Source organism: Manis pentadactyla, chromosome 6, assembly GCF_030020395.1.
Source record: "Manis pentadactyla isolate mManPen7 chromosome 6, mManPen7.hap1, whole genome shotgun sequence".
NCBI lineage: Eukaryota > Metazoa > Chordata > Mammalia > Pholidota > Manidae > Manis > Manis pentadactyla.
In genome coordinates this window covers 23,489,694-23,505,453 of record NC_080024.1, presented here as the reverse complement: position 1 = coordinate 23,505,453, position 15,760 = coordinate 23,489,694, and the positions used below count along the sequence as shown (strand labels likewise).

The window sequence follows — 15,760 nt, the reverse complement described above, 5'->3', positions numbered from 1 at the left end:
CTGATACATTAATTATATAAAAAATATAAAAATATATACATTACTATTATGCTGGAGTATATTATTAGATCATGGGAAATGCTGCTCTATCCCAACCCAGCAATGCCAAATATATTATTAGAATAAAATATGCTGTGTGAGGACATTCTAAATTCCTATACATTGGAAGAAGACTTCATAGATAAAGCAAAAGTAAGGGGAAAGCAATAGGTGAAATTGTTTAAGCAGGTTATAAAATATTCAATCCTCCTCATTATAGGAATAGACCTTAACTGTTCTCCCACTTGAGAACCAGCCTGGGAGAAAGAAAGAAATGCAGTCTTCAAAATCAGACACACTCAAGCTCAATTCTTTGCCACTCACTAGTTAAACTGTATTTTGTAAATTGCTTAATTGCTGTGAACCTGTCTCCTCATTTGTAAAATAATAATGGTGATAACTAATTTTATATGCCTATCATAAAAATTAAATATGATAATCTAAGACACCTGACAGATATATATTAGGGTATTTTTTTTAGGGTATTTTTTTTAATGGCTAAAACAGGCCCTAAATTCAAGAAGACTCTGCTAAAAGAAACACTATTCTGGGAAAGAAATAAGAATTAGTGCTTTGTTTTTCCCACTGGTCTTTTCTTTCTTGGTGTATAGAACTATGGTACTATTCACTCTGGGATTTAATTTAGGTTTTGAACTCTAGGATTTGGAATCCAGAGGTTCAAGAAAGTAGCTTTGAAAGTAGATTTTCATTAAATAGCTCATTTACAAAACAGGATTTTAACAAGTAAACTTTAATGTTTTTTTTACTCTACTAAAAGTAACTATAATTATTCCATAAATAACTCAGGCATATGGGATGCTTTAGTCTGGGCAGAGGGACAGAATGCCATAAAAACTCCAATGGCTAAAAGCATTCAGAGTTTATTAGAGGTGGGTTTTCCTTTTTTTTATCTTTCATTCTTTAGTACTGAGGTACTGTGAAACTGCAATGAATTAAATCACCCTGGGTTTGAGGGTGGGTGGTAGTGGAAAATGAAATCACAGTGAGGAATTTCATTGGTAAATCAAAGTGCTCTCTGTTAATTAGCTCCTGCCTCATACATAGTATAGAAAAATAATTGCATGTTTATGAAAGAATGATTAGTTATTAGGAATGTGCTGAGGTAATAAGAAAAAAGCATGAAGAGAGCAATCTGAGTTAATATCTACACATCACTTTATGTAACCACATCACAGTAGGAGGTTCCAGTTAATTAGATTCTTACAGTTAAATAGGAAATATGAAAAAAGAAAAGATACTTAGGATCCAATACAATGCATGCCTGAGTTATATGAAGTTATATGGCAAATAATTTTTATTCTTTTCTGAATATATATGTATTATATATTCAAATCTGACACAAAAATAGAAACCTATACTTAAGAAATCTTTCTGGTTTAGTGTTGTTCATTTGAAACATAAAAATTGAAACAATATTTTAATAGAAATATTGTCTACAAAATGCAATTTTAAGAGAGTTTGAGCAATATAATTCCAAATTTTTGGATAATGTTCACTTAAAATTAGACAATACCAGGAATTCTAAATGCAGACCCAAATTATCATATTTTAGGTTTCTCTTATAGAAGTTTAAAGATCTATATGCATAAATAAATATACAGGTATATGCAATGGCTTCAGGCAAACAGTTGTTTTTCCTTGGATCTGTCTGACACCCCATCTGTAACCTATCAAAGATAATAAAATGAACACCCTTCTGTGAATACATAAAGCATTCCCTTCACCATTCTTATTGTGTGTAAAACTGTTACCAAAATACGATTCATAGGAAAAAGGCCTACTACCTCTCCACCTAAATATCACATTGCAAATGTGACCATCAAAGAGGGGAGACAAGAAAAAAGTTATTCTGTTTACACTAAATTTTTACTTCATCCTTTTAAATATCATAAATTCTATTCATATATAATTGCATAGATGAGGGTGTGATGGAAGGTTTTTGTTGGTGAGAGTATTCAAAGTTTTATGATGGCAACCCTAGAGCAGTGCTGTCTGACAGATACGGAATGCAAGCAAACATGCTGTTTAAAATATTCTAGGAGGCTTATTTTTAAAAGATAAAATTAATCAAAATAAAATTTTATTTAACCCAATGTATCCAAAGTTAACATTTTAACATGTAGTCAATATGATACATTTAAATTAAATATTTTACATTCCTTTTCTCAATCCATATCTTTAAAATCCAGTGTACTTCTTATAATTACAGCACATCTTCTTTGTTTTAACTGCATAAAATGCTCAGTGATCACATATGGGTGGTAGTTACCATAGCAGACAGAGCAGATCTAGACCAGTCTTTTGGAAGACTCATTAACTAGTCTGATAAATAAATGGAAAGGCCAGAAATTTGGTGTTAACATCGGGGAAGTATGATACTAATTATATCTGTGAGTTACTGTTCACAAATGGAGTATTGAACTCCTGGAGCCAGCATGTATATTAAGACCTTACCTTATAGTATATAAATGTATAAAGGAAGCCTGGTTTTAATTCTAAGACAGCACCTTATTGCTTGCTTCTGGCTCTTTTTGAGGCAAACACAGAATAAACTATTTGAAAATAAGTAAGACAAATTTCCCTCAGATTTAATGGTGTCCTTACATGAAAAGTTGCATGAGACACAGAAACTATTTAAGTTTCTTCCTTGTTGACAAGAAAAAACAAGAAAGAAATCACTGAAAATGTTATATGCTTAAGTTACCACAGTAGGTGTGGTGGGCAGAATTCAAAGATGGCCCTCAGTATTCTAGCCTCTGGTGTATAAACACACCTCTCAGTTATTCAGTCAAACATGAATCTAGGTGGTGCTGTCAAAGGATTTTGCAGATGTAATAAAGGTCCCAAATCACTTGACCTTAATACAGAGACAGTCAGGTGGGCCTGACCTAATCTCATGCGCCTTTAAATATGGGTCTAGAGGTCAGAGACCCGTTGCTGTCTTTGAAGACGGAGCTGGATACATGACAAGGAATGCACATGGCAAAGAAGCAGCAATGAAATGGGAGCCACAGTCCTACAACTACAAGGATCTGTATTCTGCCAACAACCTGAATGAACTTGGAAGAGGACTCCAAAGTCCAGATGAGAATGCAGCCCAGATAGCACCTTGATATCAGCCTGCTGAGATCCCAGAGAGAGAACCCATCCTTGCCACATCTGTACTTTTACCTATGGAACTGTCCTTTTTTTTTTCCCAAGCCACTCAGTTTATGGCAATTTATTATGCAGTAATAAAAAACTTATATAACAACTGAACAATTTCTTCACTTTAGTGAATCATAACTTTTTTTAATCCTTAGTGTTTTAGTTATCAAATATATAATCCAGATCTACAATATTTTGAATTTCAAAATAGGTTTTGGGAGCAAACTGTGATAGATTTAGATGCTAATTCACTAATTTCTTCATGCTGGAGAAGTTTACCCTAAAACACTTACTGTTATATAATAATTTTGGCTTTTTTCCCTATAAAACACTGAAATCATTTCACACACAAACTAAGCATTATTTAAAGGACTGAACAACAGGAGTAGGTATAAGATCAAAGATATATGCTGCATGGGGTAGCCTCATCATTTTATAGTGTATTAATTTCAAGTCATTCAATCAATAACATTTGGGCACTGATTATGAGAAGCCATTACCTTAGGGCTCTCCATAGTTTACTGGTAAGTTTTGTGTCAGATGTTAGTAGAGAACCAGATCAGATGCTATTATTTTACATACATACATACGACTTGTTGTTTAATATATTTAATTCATAATTCTTTGAAAGTATGAGGTAATTTCTCTTTATTGGGAATTATCTTGTTAATTTTGCTATGTCTGCTACTTTCTGGCTTCCTTTGCACATTGTCAAAGCTTCTCTATCTGCACCATTTAAAGAATTGTTTGCAAAGAAAGGGTTTATATTTTCAGTTGATTGTTATTTAGATGGCTCTTAGTTGGTAAGATATTTGTTAGAAATGTAATGTTTTGAAATGGAATTTAATATTTCTAGTCTACTAAAATCCTAGTTGAAAATCCTGAGTAATACTGATGACATACTTACACATCTAAATTGTACTTTATAAGAAAATAATTCCAGGTGTCAAATCTTGGAATAGCACATGCAAAGCACTTATAAAACTGTAAAGACCTGTCTAAAGAAACGGGCCTAGATTTCAGGAATACCTTTCATTTTTTTTTGCTTTCCTTTTTTATAAAAGATACTGGATCATAGTAATGCATTTCAATGAAACTTAGGATATTTTGAGATCATATACTATAAGCAGTCCAAACATCTTTCCAAATCAAAAATTAAAAGTTACAAGACACTTCAATTTTTACACTATAGAAAGACTCTCATGGAAAGAGTGAAAAGTATTCACAATGGTACACCCGACCCAACAAATTTTTGCTCTGACCCTTAATTTAATAATCTACATCTTCCCAATTCAATAATGCTATCTTTAGATTTTTCAAGTAGTGCTAAAGTCAATGCTCTTTAAAATCTCTTTTGACGTTTAACCACAAGTAAAACTTCCCCAGGTCACATTTTTACTGTTCACTGGTTTGGATATAATATTAATGTTTCTACAAGCTCTAAAAGTGCTGATAACAATAAGTGGACATTTTGGTATCATTATAAAAGTCACTCATACAAATCTATGCCACTAAACCCTTTGGTGTAAAGTAACCACTTGGACTGTATGAACCATAATTAACAACTGAGCTAGGAGTTTTGCTCATGGCTTACACTTCTTGGATAATTGTGTTTGTTTATGAGTACTGAAGAGTGTGAGGCACAAATCAGCTGAAAAAGAAGAAACTCACACTCTCCTTCACCTTCTTAGAACTTTCTTTGACTGAAAAGTAAATTTAGTATACAGAATGTGGAGGGCTGAGGATAGACTTAAAATAAAAGCCTGCATACTTTTATTTATTGGACTGAGGGATCATAACACAACTGCCACTCATATAAGGTAACCACCTATGGGTGATTTTGACCATTTGATTTGAACATAAGTTATGAACTCAGTTCCTTGAGGGCAAAACAAAGAGAAAAGTTTGTGCCATTTGTGAAAAGGTGCCAAGAATATCACATCACTTCTCTCGTATACCTCACCTGGGTCACACTGCTAGAGGATAAACTGTTATGCGACCTCTTAGGTAATAACCACTATACTGTAAAGTAAAAGTGAGATGCAGGCATTAAAATGTGACAGGAGTAGGAAACATTTCAAATATATCTATCCACAGTAGATGTAGAAAGTTAAACTGAGTTCGATTACCTTATTTCATAGTGTGATGCATCCAGCATAACTGAATTGAAGCAAACAGCCAGATAAAAGTGCCTGAACAGATACCAAATTGTTCCCATAATTGGTGTCACACATTGAAAAAAAATTATTCATTTACATGCTGGATTGCTAACAAAAAGAAATCCTTTGCCAATACAGCCTTTACTTTTGAGATTAACAAATTTAGGCCCCAGTGGATTAAGAAACTAACACTGTAAGAAAGTTTGGATATATATTTGACAAGGAAACTGAAATAGAACAGAATATAATACTTTGTTTTATCAGAATCTATACAAGAAAAGCATATGTACAAGCTCAAATAAACAGCATACAAAAAGGAATAATAGAAAATCACATATTTCTTTATAAGGTTCTTGATGGAAAAGGAAGAACATCAAAGGTAAATGCTATTTTCAAGGCATTTAATTTGATAAAGAAAGTATGGAGAAGTTCTAAAATATCAAGTATTATTGTCATTACACACAGCATATTTTAGGAGACTGCAGGTAAAAAAAAAAAAAATTCTATTCTATTCTATTCTGTCCAATCTTCCCGGAAGAAATTCCAGCAGCTGTCTGTAAGGTAAATTGAGTGTGGAAAACCAATTCACAAATTGCAGGCTTGGGAAAGAATAGTGCTGCTTAGAAAATGAAAGTCGATCAAGATTGGAAACATTTCACCTGTTTTCATTTAAATCTTCAATCTTTCTTTTCCTGCTGGTTTAGGAAACAGAATACAGTGTAAAAGGGCAGTAGGGAGTATGAACTCTAAATATTTCAAAATGGCCACATCGACATGTTCAATGTAATTTTCTGTGACTAAAGGAAAACCAGGTACTTGGATAATTTCCCAGTTAAAATACAGTTTATGAAACTTGAGTACAATTATTTCCCATCATGTTTTTTTGCCCTTCTATTATCTAAGATTTATCTTAATCAGTTAAGAGAGAAGCTTAGAAATCTGTCATGCAATTTAAGAAAAAAATGACCTGAATTATTACTAAACTAGTCTCCTGTTTTCAGTTATATGTATACCCACCCCATTTCAGAGAGGTAAGCATTTACAGCAATATTAAGAACCTGTAAAAAGAGATACTTGTTACTTTCACTTCTCATCCAATCCATGTTGAAATCATCCATGGTCATAAACACTTTTCCAAAGTGTCCAAGCTAAGCCTTCCACGTAAGTTCCAAAATGTCTCATAAACAGCCTCTGGTAAGTCAATACAACTGAAGAACAGAGTCATGTTGCTTTATATTTAGGTTCAAAAGAGATGTTAATTAAAGGTATCCAGAGTTTTCTAAAAGGAACAATTGACTACCAATTCTTTGAAATCAGTATACTTAGAATTGACATACAAAATTTAAATGCTTAAAACCTGAGAAATTTTGATATGTCAATTCTGTAGTCACTAAACTATTGGACTAATGATATATAAAATACTAGTAGGATACAACCTTATGAGATTTTCAGAAAGATTGTTTTGTCAATATTTCACTAGAGACATAATAACCAGTGAACACATATACTAGATAATGGCTCCTGTGCATTTTCTCATTTAGTCCTTACACCAATCTCATGAGGCATAAGAATTCTCATTTTAAAAATTACCATTACTATTACACTTAAGTGAAATTATCATTACCCATAACCATCTAGAAATATAGTAGAGCTAATACTTGAACCCAGACCATCGCATTCAAGAATCTCTGCTCTTCACCTCTACAAAGGCCTATAGGTGATTTTGCACAGGAATGATGGGCTGAACTATACTATCTATACTCTGATACTAGACATGATCAACTATTTATGACAAACCTAATGTGAATTAGGTTTATTAGTCTTAGACAATAGGGAATGGTCTGGGAACCTAAGCTAATAATAAGATAGCAAAGTCCCTAACTGCTTTTGTTTAAATGTTGGAAATACTAAATCAATAACAAGATATACTATGACTTTTGAGCTACATAATCACAATTACTAGCATTTAAAACCACAAGGGGTCTATCACAAAGTTGTAACCCTTTCTCCATTCCTGCATATGCCTCTGCCTATGACCTGCTGCCATCAGCAGCAGAGGTCCTTGTTCTGACAGTGACTCTCAAGGTGAAGAAAGAAATACCTTCCCTTCTTTTAAGGAGTCCATCAGAAGGGGTAGAGGGACACATTAAAGGTCCATGAATGACTTCAAGAAAATTCCCTCCTTCCCCTGGGAGTATGCCCCCCTATCCCCAGAGTTTAAAATCCTTGATACATAGAAGAATCATTAATATTACTTACTGAGTGATTTATTTGAGCCAGGCACTGTTCTATGGACTCATTCAATCTTCACAACCAATGTATGACCTATATTAATATTCCTATTTTATCTATGAAGAAAATGAGGCCCAGCTAATTTAAGGAACTCACCCAAGAGTACACACCTAAAAATTAGTAGAGCCTGGCTTTGAACTCAGAAAACCTGGTTCCCTAGACAGCACATATCACCACCATACTATATTGCCTCTCATTAGTTGGCTGGAATCATTATAAGAAAATCACTGAAACAAATATGAAAACACTCTTCAAAGTGATGGTACAGTGACTCAAAGTCTCAAGGAGGAAAAATTATTTCATGAAAATGGGAACAATCTAAAATGGGCCAAAGTTCTTAAATCTGTACTTTGGCCTCAAGTGTATGTTCTCTCTCTATATATTTCATTGACATTTTTCATAATTTTGACCTTGCGCTAAGTGTACTAACTAGTCTTGACTGTGCCCTAGTGCCAAAGTGCCACTATTATATAAATCACTTAACTCTACCACACCCACATCCTTTTTTATCCAATTTAATTTCTCTCTTTATTTCATTAAAAAATAACTTATTAATAAGACATATCACTAAGACTGTTTTGAAAACTTCTACAGGCAAACTAATATATAAATGAAAAAAAATGACTACATTTAACAGCATGCATGAATCTCATAAATATAATATTTAGCAAAAGAAACCAGATGCAAAGAATACATACTGTATGATTCAATTTATATAAAGTACAAAAATAGAGTGACCTATGGTGTCAGTCTTCAGACAGTGGTTACCCTTCAGAATGGGGCAGAAGGGATTTGGGGTCTGGTACCATTCTGCTCCTTGATCTGGCTGAGGGTTACGTGAGTTTTCTATTTGTAGAAATTCACTGAGCCTTACATTTATGTTTTGTGTACTTTGACACTATATACATACTATTTCAATCAAAAGTTTATATTAAAAGGCAATACTTCACCCAAAACTATGATTTGGCTAATTTTAATTTAGCATAACTTTCTCTTACAGAAGATACAATTAATTTGTTTCATTAAAAAACAGCTAATGATATTTCTACATAACACTGTAAATTACTATTTTTCTAAATGCGAGATGGTTTAAAAGTCATATTTATTGAGGTATACATTTTATACAGTAAAATTCATCTTTCTAAATGCACTGAACTACGATTTTTGACAAGCACATACATTCTTACAACCATCACCACTATCAAGATACAGAACAGTCCCATTATCCCCCCAAATCCCTCATGCCCTTTGGTAGTCAACCTCATCCCTCACCCCCAGCCCTTGGCAACACAGATCAATTTTCTGTCTCTATAATTTTGCATTTTCCCCAAATCCATATAAATGGAACCACACAGTCTGTGTCCTTTTAAGTATAGGTTCTTTCATTTAGCCTAACACATATGGGATCCACCCATGTTTCAGGTATGTCAGCAATTTGTTCCTTTCCATTGCTGAACAGTGTTGCAATGTATGGATATATCACAGTTGAAGAATATTTGACTGGTTTCTAGTTCTTGGTGATTTTGAAAAAAGCCATTACAAACATTCACGAATAGGTTTTAGTATGAACATGAGCGATACATTTTGTTTTATAATTCCAACTTGTACTTTTGCCTGCACAAAATATTTTCTATGCTGCCTTTAGTCTATGATAATTCTGAGGTCTAGAGAATATACCAACCAGCTCAAAATACTATAAAGTCAGAAACTGAATCAAATTAAATAACAAACATCTTACAAAAATAGATTGTTTGCAAAATTCCTCACTTACAGTATTTCTTTTTGCAATCATCTGCAGGATTAAGAAAAAACATTCTATAAGAATTATAGATCAATAACTCAAAATTCTGGCTTAAAGTGTGAAAAATTTAAACATTAATAACATTACTAATTTGGATTCAAAAATCATACTTAAGGAAGGAAGAAGAGGTAAGAAATGTAGCTTGAAAAGTAAACTGTAAAGTACCTTTCTTAACTCCCTAATTCAACATATTATAGATTTTACCCAAATGGTTAGTAGTTTTTATCCACGATAATTGGGAAAGGATTTGAGTGACAAAATGGAAACATGGTAGATGTTACCTAGCATGTTGTGGTAAAGTGGAATGGCCCGTCCAAGGGTAGTAAATGCAGTCATGACTAGTGGGACCGCTACACCTGCAGGCAATTACAGAACAGAAGACATCATTCTCCATTCACAGTGACATGCACCCACATGCACCAGTGCTCACACATGGAGCCTTGGAGGAAGAACATGGGAAGCAAGCACACCAAATACCTATCCATCAGGCCGATGCAGTCTTCAATACTTGAGCCTATGCACCTGCAGAAGATCCAAATTTTAAAAATACAAGGAAAGAAAAATTAGTCACTTAAAAAAAGAATCAGTAAGATAAACACGAATTGGGTCAAATTCTTAATTATAGTTATTAGATAATTTTGGAACACCATGAATTTAAAGCCAGTGAGAAGATTATCGCTTGATGAATATATAGAAATTGAATCCACCCAAGTGGAACTCAAAGAAACATATACACAGTGAAGGAAAATTTTATTCTTTTTCTGTGGGTAACTTCCAAAAACATATAGCTCATTTCTAATATTTCCAATTTATTTGTATCATTCATGATTATATGTCTTAATGAATAGATCAATATTTCAAAAGCTATAATTGGTTTCATGTATACAGCTTCTTCTGAAAGGCCTGAAGTTAAACTAAAAAACAAAATCAATAAAAAGGGAAATGAGCTATTCAATATAATATAACAACTTGATGTTTAATATTCATTAAAGATTAATTTTGGCAGAAAACGAGTTAACATGTTTTAAGGCAATTCTCATGGATACTTTACATAATCATATTTTTATATTCTTTGGTTGTGACTGCCTTTAAGATATTCTTATCTTTAAACATGAACTCATTTAAAAAGCAAATTAACTGGTTTCAACATACTGCAGTTTATCTTGACACTCTTAACAGAGAAGGGCCATAACAGGCAAACAAAAACAGGTTTTTAAGCTGCCATAATACTTAAGTCAAACAACAACAAATAAATAAATACTCTCCAAGCAAATGAATAAATTGAGACCCAGTACCTAAAGAATCCACTGAGATGAACACTTAAATGAAATTATCTAAGTACACAGAATTCTGATGTATAGTCCCTAGAATTTCATTTTAAAGTATAGAAATATTTCATCCAGCTTCCAAGGTACTTGAATTTCTTTCCTTTTTCTCTAATCAAAATAAAGAACTCCATTGCACTATCAAGAATCCTTCTAGAGCTATAATTTATAGAACTGTTCAATTCTGCTGGTAATAAACTTAATTTTTTCCAAACTCTAATTTCTGAGAATGATAATGAAGCTGAAGTTTAAAATCACTATATAATGAAGTAAAAAGGTGCTCATGTATACGGTCAAACTGCCCATTATATCTTTAGATAACTCTCAACACTTGTAAAATAATGTAACTATGTATAATAATTAGGTCACTATCTCCGTGCTTCACCACTATCTGTTACAACATTCCTACAAAGTAGAAGATTGTTTTTGTGTTAAGGATTAGTCTTGAGCAGCCAAGAAAAAATTTAATACATAGAAATATGGAAAATACTGTGAAAAAAGTTTTAGAAAACAAGCAACAAATGAAAAAAAAATCAAGCTTAGAGCTTTGAATGGGTATCATAATCCCTAATCAAAACCATTTCTAAAAATGGAAAAAATTATTAAAAACTTTTCCAAGTTTTCTTACATGATTTTCTTTTTATTCTATTCTGAAGAAATTATTTTTTCCTAGGTTTCTATTTTATCTTCTTCAAAGTGCTTATTTTATATGGCATTGCCATTTTGTAAAATTAATATAGTCTACTTCCTATTTCCAAGTGAGAATCTGAAAACTGTGTTTAGTTTGTAATCTGTGCCTTAATAATAACCTTTGAAAGAAAAAATATTTGCAAGTGAAATTCAACTTAAGGGGAAAGCATAAATAATGAAAGATGTCCATTCATATATTAAAAAAAGACAAAAAAAATTTTGCTGCTTGCCTATTATGTGTTCCAATTACTCTAGCAGCTTGAGGGAGAAAAAGAAAGATGAAGTACATCTTCCCATTTTTAATGAGATCACAATTTAATGAAGAAGACAGATGCACACGTAGATGTGTACTGTATAATGGGATAAATACAGTAAGCGATGTGAAAGAGTACCTTAGGGCAGCAGGGAGGAGGGGCACTCAGCTATAGAGGGGAAAGATAACCCTGATGGAGAAATTAGGAAGCTGTAGTTTGGGTGCTAAGAAGCAGGGTTGGATGGCAGCGATTTCTAAGGGTAAGAAACCAGAGGAGCAAAACCATTGATCAGAGAATATGTGGAGTGTGCTTGGACAACTATAGATAATTCTGAATAGTAGAGAGGAACAGAGAGAGGGAGATGAAGCAACTAGATCATTAGATAGGAGCCAGAATTTGAAGACTATTTGCTTAGGAACAAACTTAATGAAAAAACCACAGCAGGGTTTTGAAGAAATAGTGAAATTGCCAGATTTGGGTTTTACAGAGATCACTTTGCCCGGTGCAGGCTAGTCAGCCAGGAGCCGGGGAGATCCCTTTGTACAAAGACTGTTTTACTCTCTGTTAAGTGGCGACGAAGGATTAAACTAAAGGAGTGACAGCTAGAACAGAGGCAAAGGTATAGATTTAAGAAATACCTTGAAAGGTATGAGCAGAAAAAAGAGAAACTGATGGCTGATTTGATGATGGAAGCCGATCAGAGGAGTTAGATACCACCTGTGAGGAAATGCAACAGGACGAACTCCCCTCCTTGTGTGTGTGTGTTGGGGGAGGAGGGGTTGATAATGTCAGTTTTACGTATCTAGAGCTTAGTGTGGTTTCCTACATCTAGGGAAAAATGCTCTCAGGAGCTGGGAAGATGAGTGTGTGGCTAGGTGGGGAAAGAAGGCACAAGCTAGTGATCAGCTTTGAAAGAACACACAGGAGAAAGTTGAAGTCATGTAAATAGATACAGTGGCTGAGAAAAGATCTATAAAATGAGAAAAGCAAAGACAGACTGAAACCTGTGGAACTCCAATAACCAGCAAATGACATAAAATGAGCTCACATGTCAGAAGCATTAGGTACACATAATGGAGTAAAAATTAATTATAGCATGACGAGAGCCATATCAGAAGAGAACTTCAGGAAATGGGGTAATCATTGTGCCAAATGCAAAGACAGTTGGCATAAAATAAGAACCCCGGAGTATTTTAGTTGCCATTGTTGAGGTCACTAGAACTAGGTTGCCGTGAGTCGAGAAGCAAATTGGAGATTAGAATATAGAGGCAAGGGGAAGAGGAGGGGAATCCTGAGGGGGCAGGATGGGGGGTTAAGAAGATATGTTGAGGGCACCATCTAGGATATTTGAGTTTTAACTGAGGATAAAAGACAAAAATGGAAAACACCGAAGAATGAGGATATGACAGAAGTGGTGCCATCTCTTCTAAATACAAGTCACTGTGTATTTAAAGACGTATATTCTATTTCAACTCGTCATACTTTCTCTTTATCTCATCTAACTGGCACATGCAACTTATACTGATTTGGCAAGATCACAGAATAATGAGACATTGAACGTTTGAATAGTCAAAATCCCAAATAAGAAACTGAATAAATACATGGAATAATACAACTCTCTACCAAATTAGCCTTCCAAAGTAGAAAATGTACAGAAAGATTAGAAACAGAAACTATTGTATGCCAATAGAACATATTACAAAAATACCTGGGATTCTGAATATTGAGCTATGTTAACATGTGCTGCACTTATTGATTTGTAAGCACTTTGATGTACCCATATAATTAACATAGTTGAAATAGTTTGACAAAATCTTCCCCAAATTTTGAAATGAAAAATTAAGAAATATTTTAAAGTGTCAATTAAAATTGTATAGACAGTAATTTCATAAGCAGCCTGTTTCTTCTCACCATCATGGAAATTCTTTCACTATATATATATATATATTTTTTAAATATAAAAAGGATTGATAGAAACCTTAAATCTTACAGGAAATTTAATAATATGAAACCACAATTCTAATACTAACAAAAACATGTAATCAATTTTTTAAAAGATGCCTTATGAAAAATAAATATCCTAGATCATGTCTAAAAAAATTAAATTGATTTTATTATGGACACAAGTGATGTTACTATAATTCTGCCTTTATGACTATTACTTACACACCAAATTTAGTTTTCAAGTCCTGTCTCAAAATTTCTACCCAAATAATTTCAAACATGCAAATCATTCCTAAATTTTAAATTCATGCTCTCAGTTCAAAATATGGAAAAGAGTCTTTAATGGAATGATATAAAGGGTAAGAATGCAACTTCACTAGACTGTGACTTCCTAGTGGTCAGGAACTGTGTCTTCATCATTTATCACTATATCTGACTCACAGTAGGTGTTCAACATAATAAAGTGCAAGAATAAATGAAATGAGAAAAGGCTGCTAAAATAGAAGTCCTCTAGTCAAGGCAAAGAGAGACAATATCATTTTTCTTTCCCTTTAGTAATATTAGTAAGAATCTCCTGATAGGTGCTAAATGGATAACCTATTTTAAAAGTATCTAAAGAACATATTAGAGCCAATATATTTAATGTACTTTTAGAGTAGTGAAAGTGCTTTTAAGGTATTACACAGATAATTTTATTTTCAGAAAATCTATTAAACAGTATTCAAAGTGAGAAGTTTCCTTCTAAAAAAATGTGATTTGAAAGACTATTTCCATTAACTTGGTCCTTGAATTATCTAGCTGACATAATATTGGCATAAAAAGAAAAAGCTGTTTTCCAAAATGGAGCTGGCTCGGTCAGCTCACACTTACCGATGGGTCAGTTATTACACGTGTTTAGGAGTAAAAATAGCCACTTGTCCCATCATCCCCACTGCCCCTGTGATCTTTCTAGGGAAAAGTACAATCACTACATGTTCCATTTGAAAAGAAGGGACTGACTGCCCATAGCACCTCATGGCTTCAACAAAGGGTCTCAAAGCACAGTGTTGCACAGAGATAGTGGGGATTTCAAATTCCTAAATTCTGTCATGGGGCTGGGGCCACAGAACTTTCATGAATGACTGAACCTGGCCAATATGGAGTCTGTTAGGAAAAGGACGGCAGGAAGCTAAATGTACACAGATACTAAACCTCTCAGGTCTAAGTCAGTCATTACAGAATTACCTTGGAAGATGCCAGGGAGCATATCATTCCAATTCTGTCTCATCATCATTCTGCAGCAGTGAATGTTAAGACATCCTCCTTCTGTTTGGTTGGGAGTTCCCAAACGATGTGGTCAGATTTGTTCCCTATTACACATGCGCCCTACCGCTTGGCTGACATCCAATTTTTATTGCTGTGATAAATTGATCTCTTCATTGTCCCTACTTCTCCTTCCTCCCAAGCTACATGTTTTCTTTTATTATATAATTGGGATTTAAAAGGGCTGAGAGGAAGACTCACCAGCCACATATCCAGACTATAGCTCCGTGCTCTCACTTTCATTTCCCTAATGGCCTCATTGTTAATTAGATTTGCAAAAACAGCAAAAGGTCTCATTTTGAATGGCAACAGCTGTTGACATCAACATTATATTGAATAATTTACTGGTTTAATTTTAGCTGCAAAACAAAACCCTCTTGTGGATGATTATTTTAGCAGACAAAGTTTTCTCTTTCTGTTGCTGACTCTTCCTTCTGCTTCAGCAGTACCAGTTGTTTCTTCATGAAATACTCTTAACCCAAGTGCGCCAAACATTCACTGTGGGAGCAGTTTATTCCTTCTAGTTTCCTTGAAGCAAAGCATCTATGTAACTATTTTAGTATCTCAACCTATGTCCTTATGTGGAAACCAAAGAGCTGGCACTGGCTTTTCCAAACTAAATTTGAATTTGAATGGCAGAACATTACCTTTTGGGGATCTGCCACTTCACAGACGGATTTAAGCTGATTTTTTTGACCTGCAGGAAATTGAAGCAGCATCTGAAAATTGATGTCCTCTTGGCAGAAAATGATGCTTGCTTAACTTCTTCAATGTCCCCTAACAGCC

The 15,760-nt window shown here is 33.9% G+C and overlaps 1 protein-coding gene across 5 annotated transcripts in view; it reads right to left on the bottom strand.

Moving 5' to 3' along the window:
- Nucleotides 1-15,760, bottom strand: part of ERBB4 (erb-b2 receptor tyrosine kinase 4) — a 1,101,636-nt gene that overhangs the window by 250,110 nt on the left and 835,766 nt on the right. For 2 of the 5 annotated variants that reach the window (XM_036926862.2, XM_036926865.2), the window contains exon 16: nucleotides 9,937-9,981. In XM_036926862.2, coding sequence (XP_036782757.2) covers nucleotides 9,937-9,981 — 45 coding nt within the window. Of the gene's footprint in view, nucleotides 1-9,740; nucleotides 9,816-9,936; nucleotides 9,982-15,760 lie in introns of all 5 variants that reach the window. The other 3 variants (XM_036926861.2, XM_036926863.2, XM_057503587.1) reach the window with 2 other exon arrangements.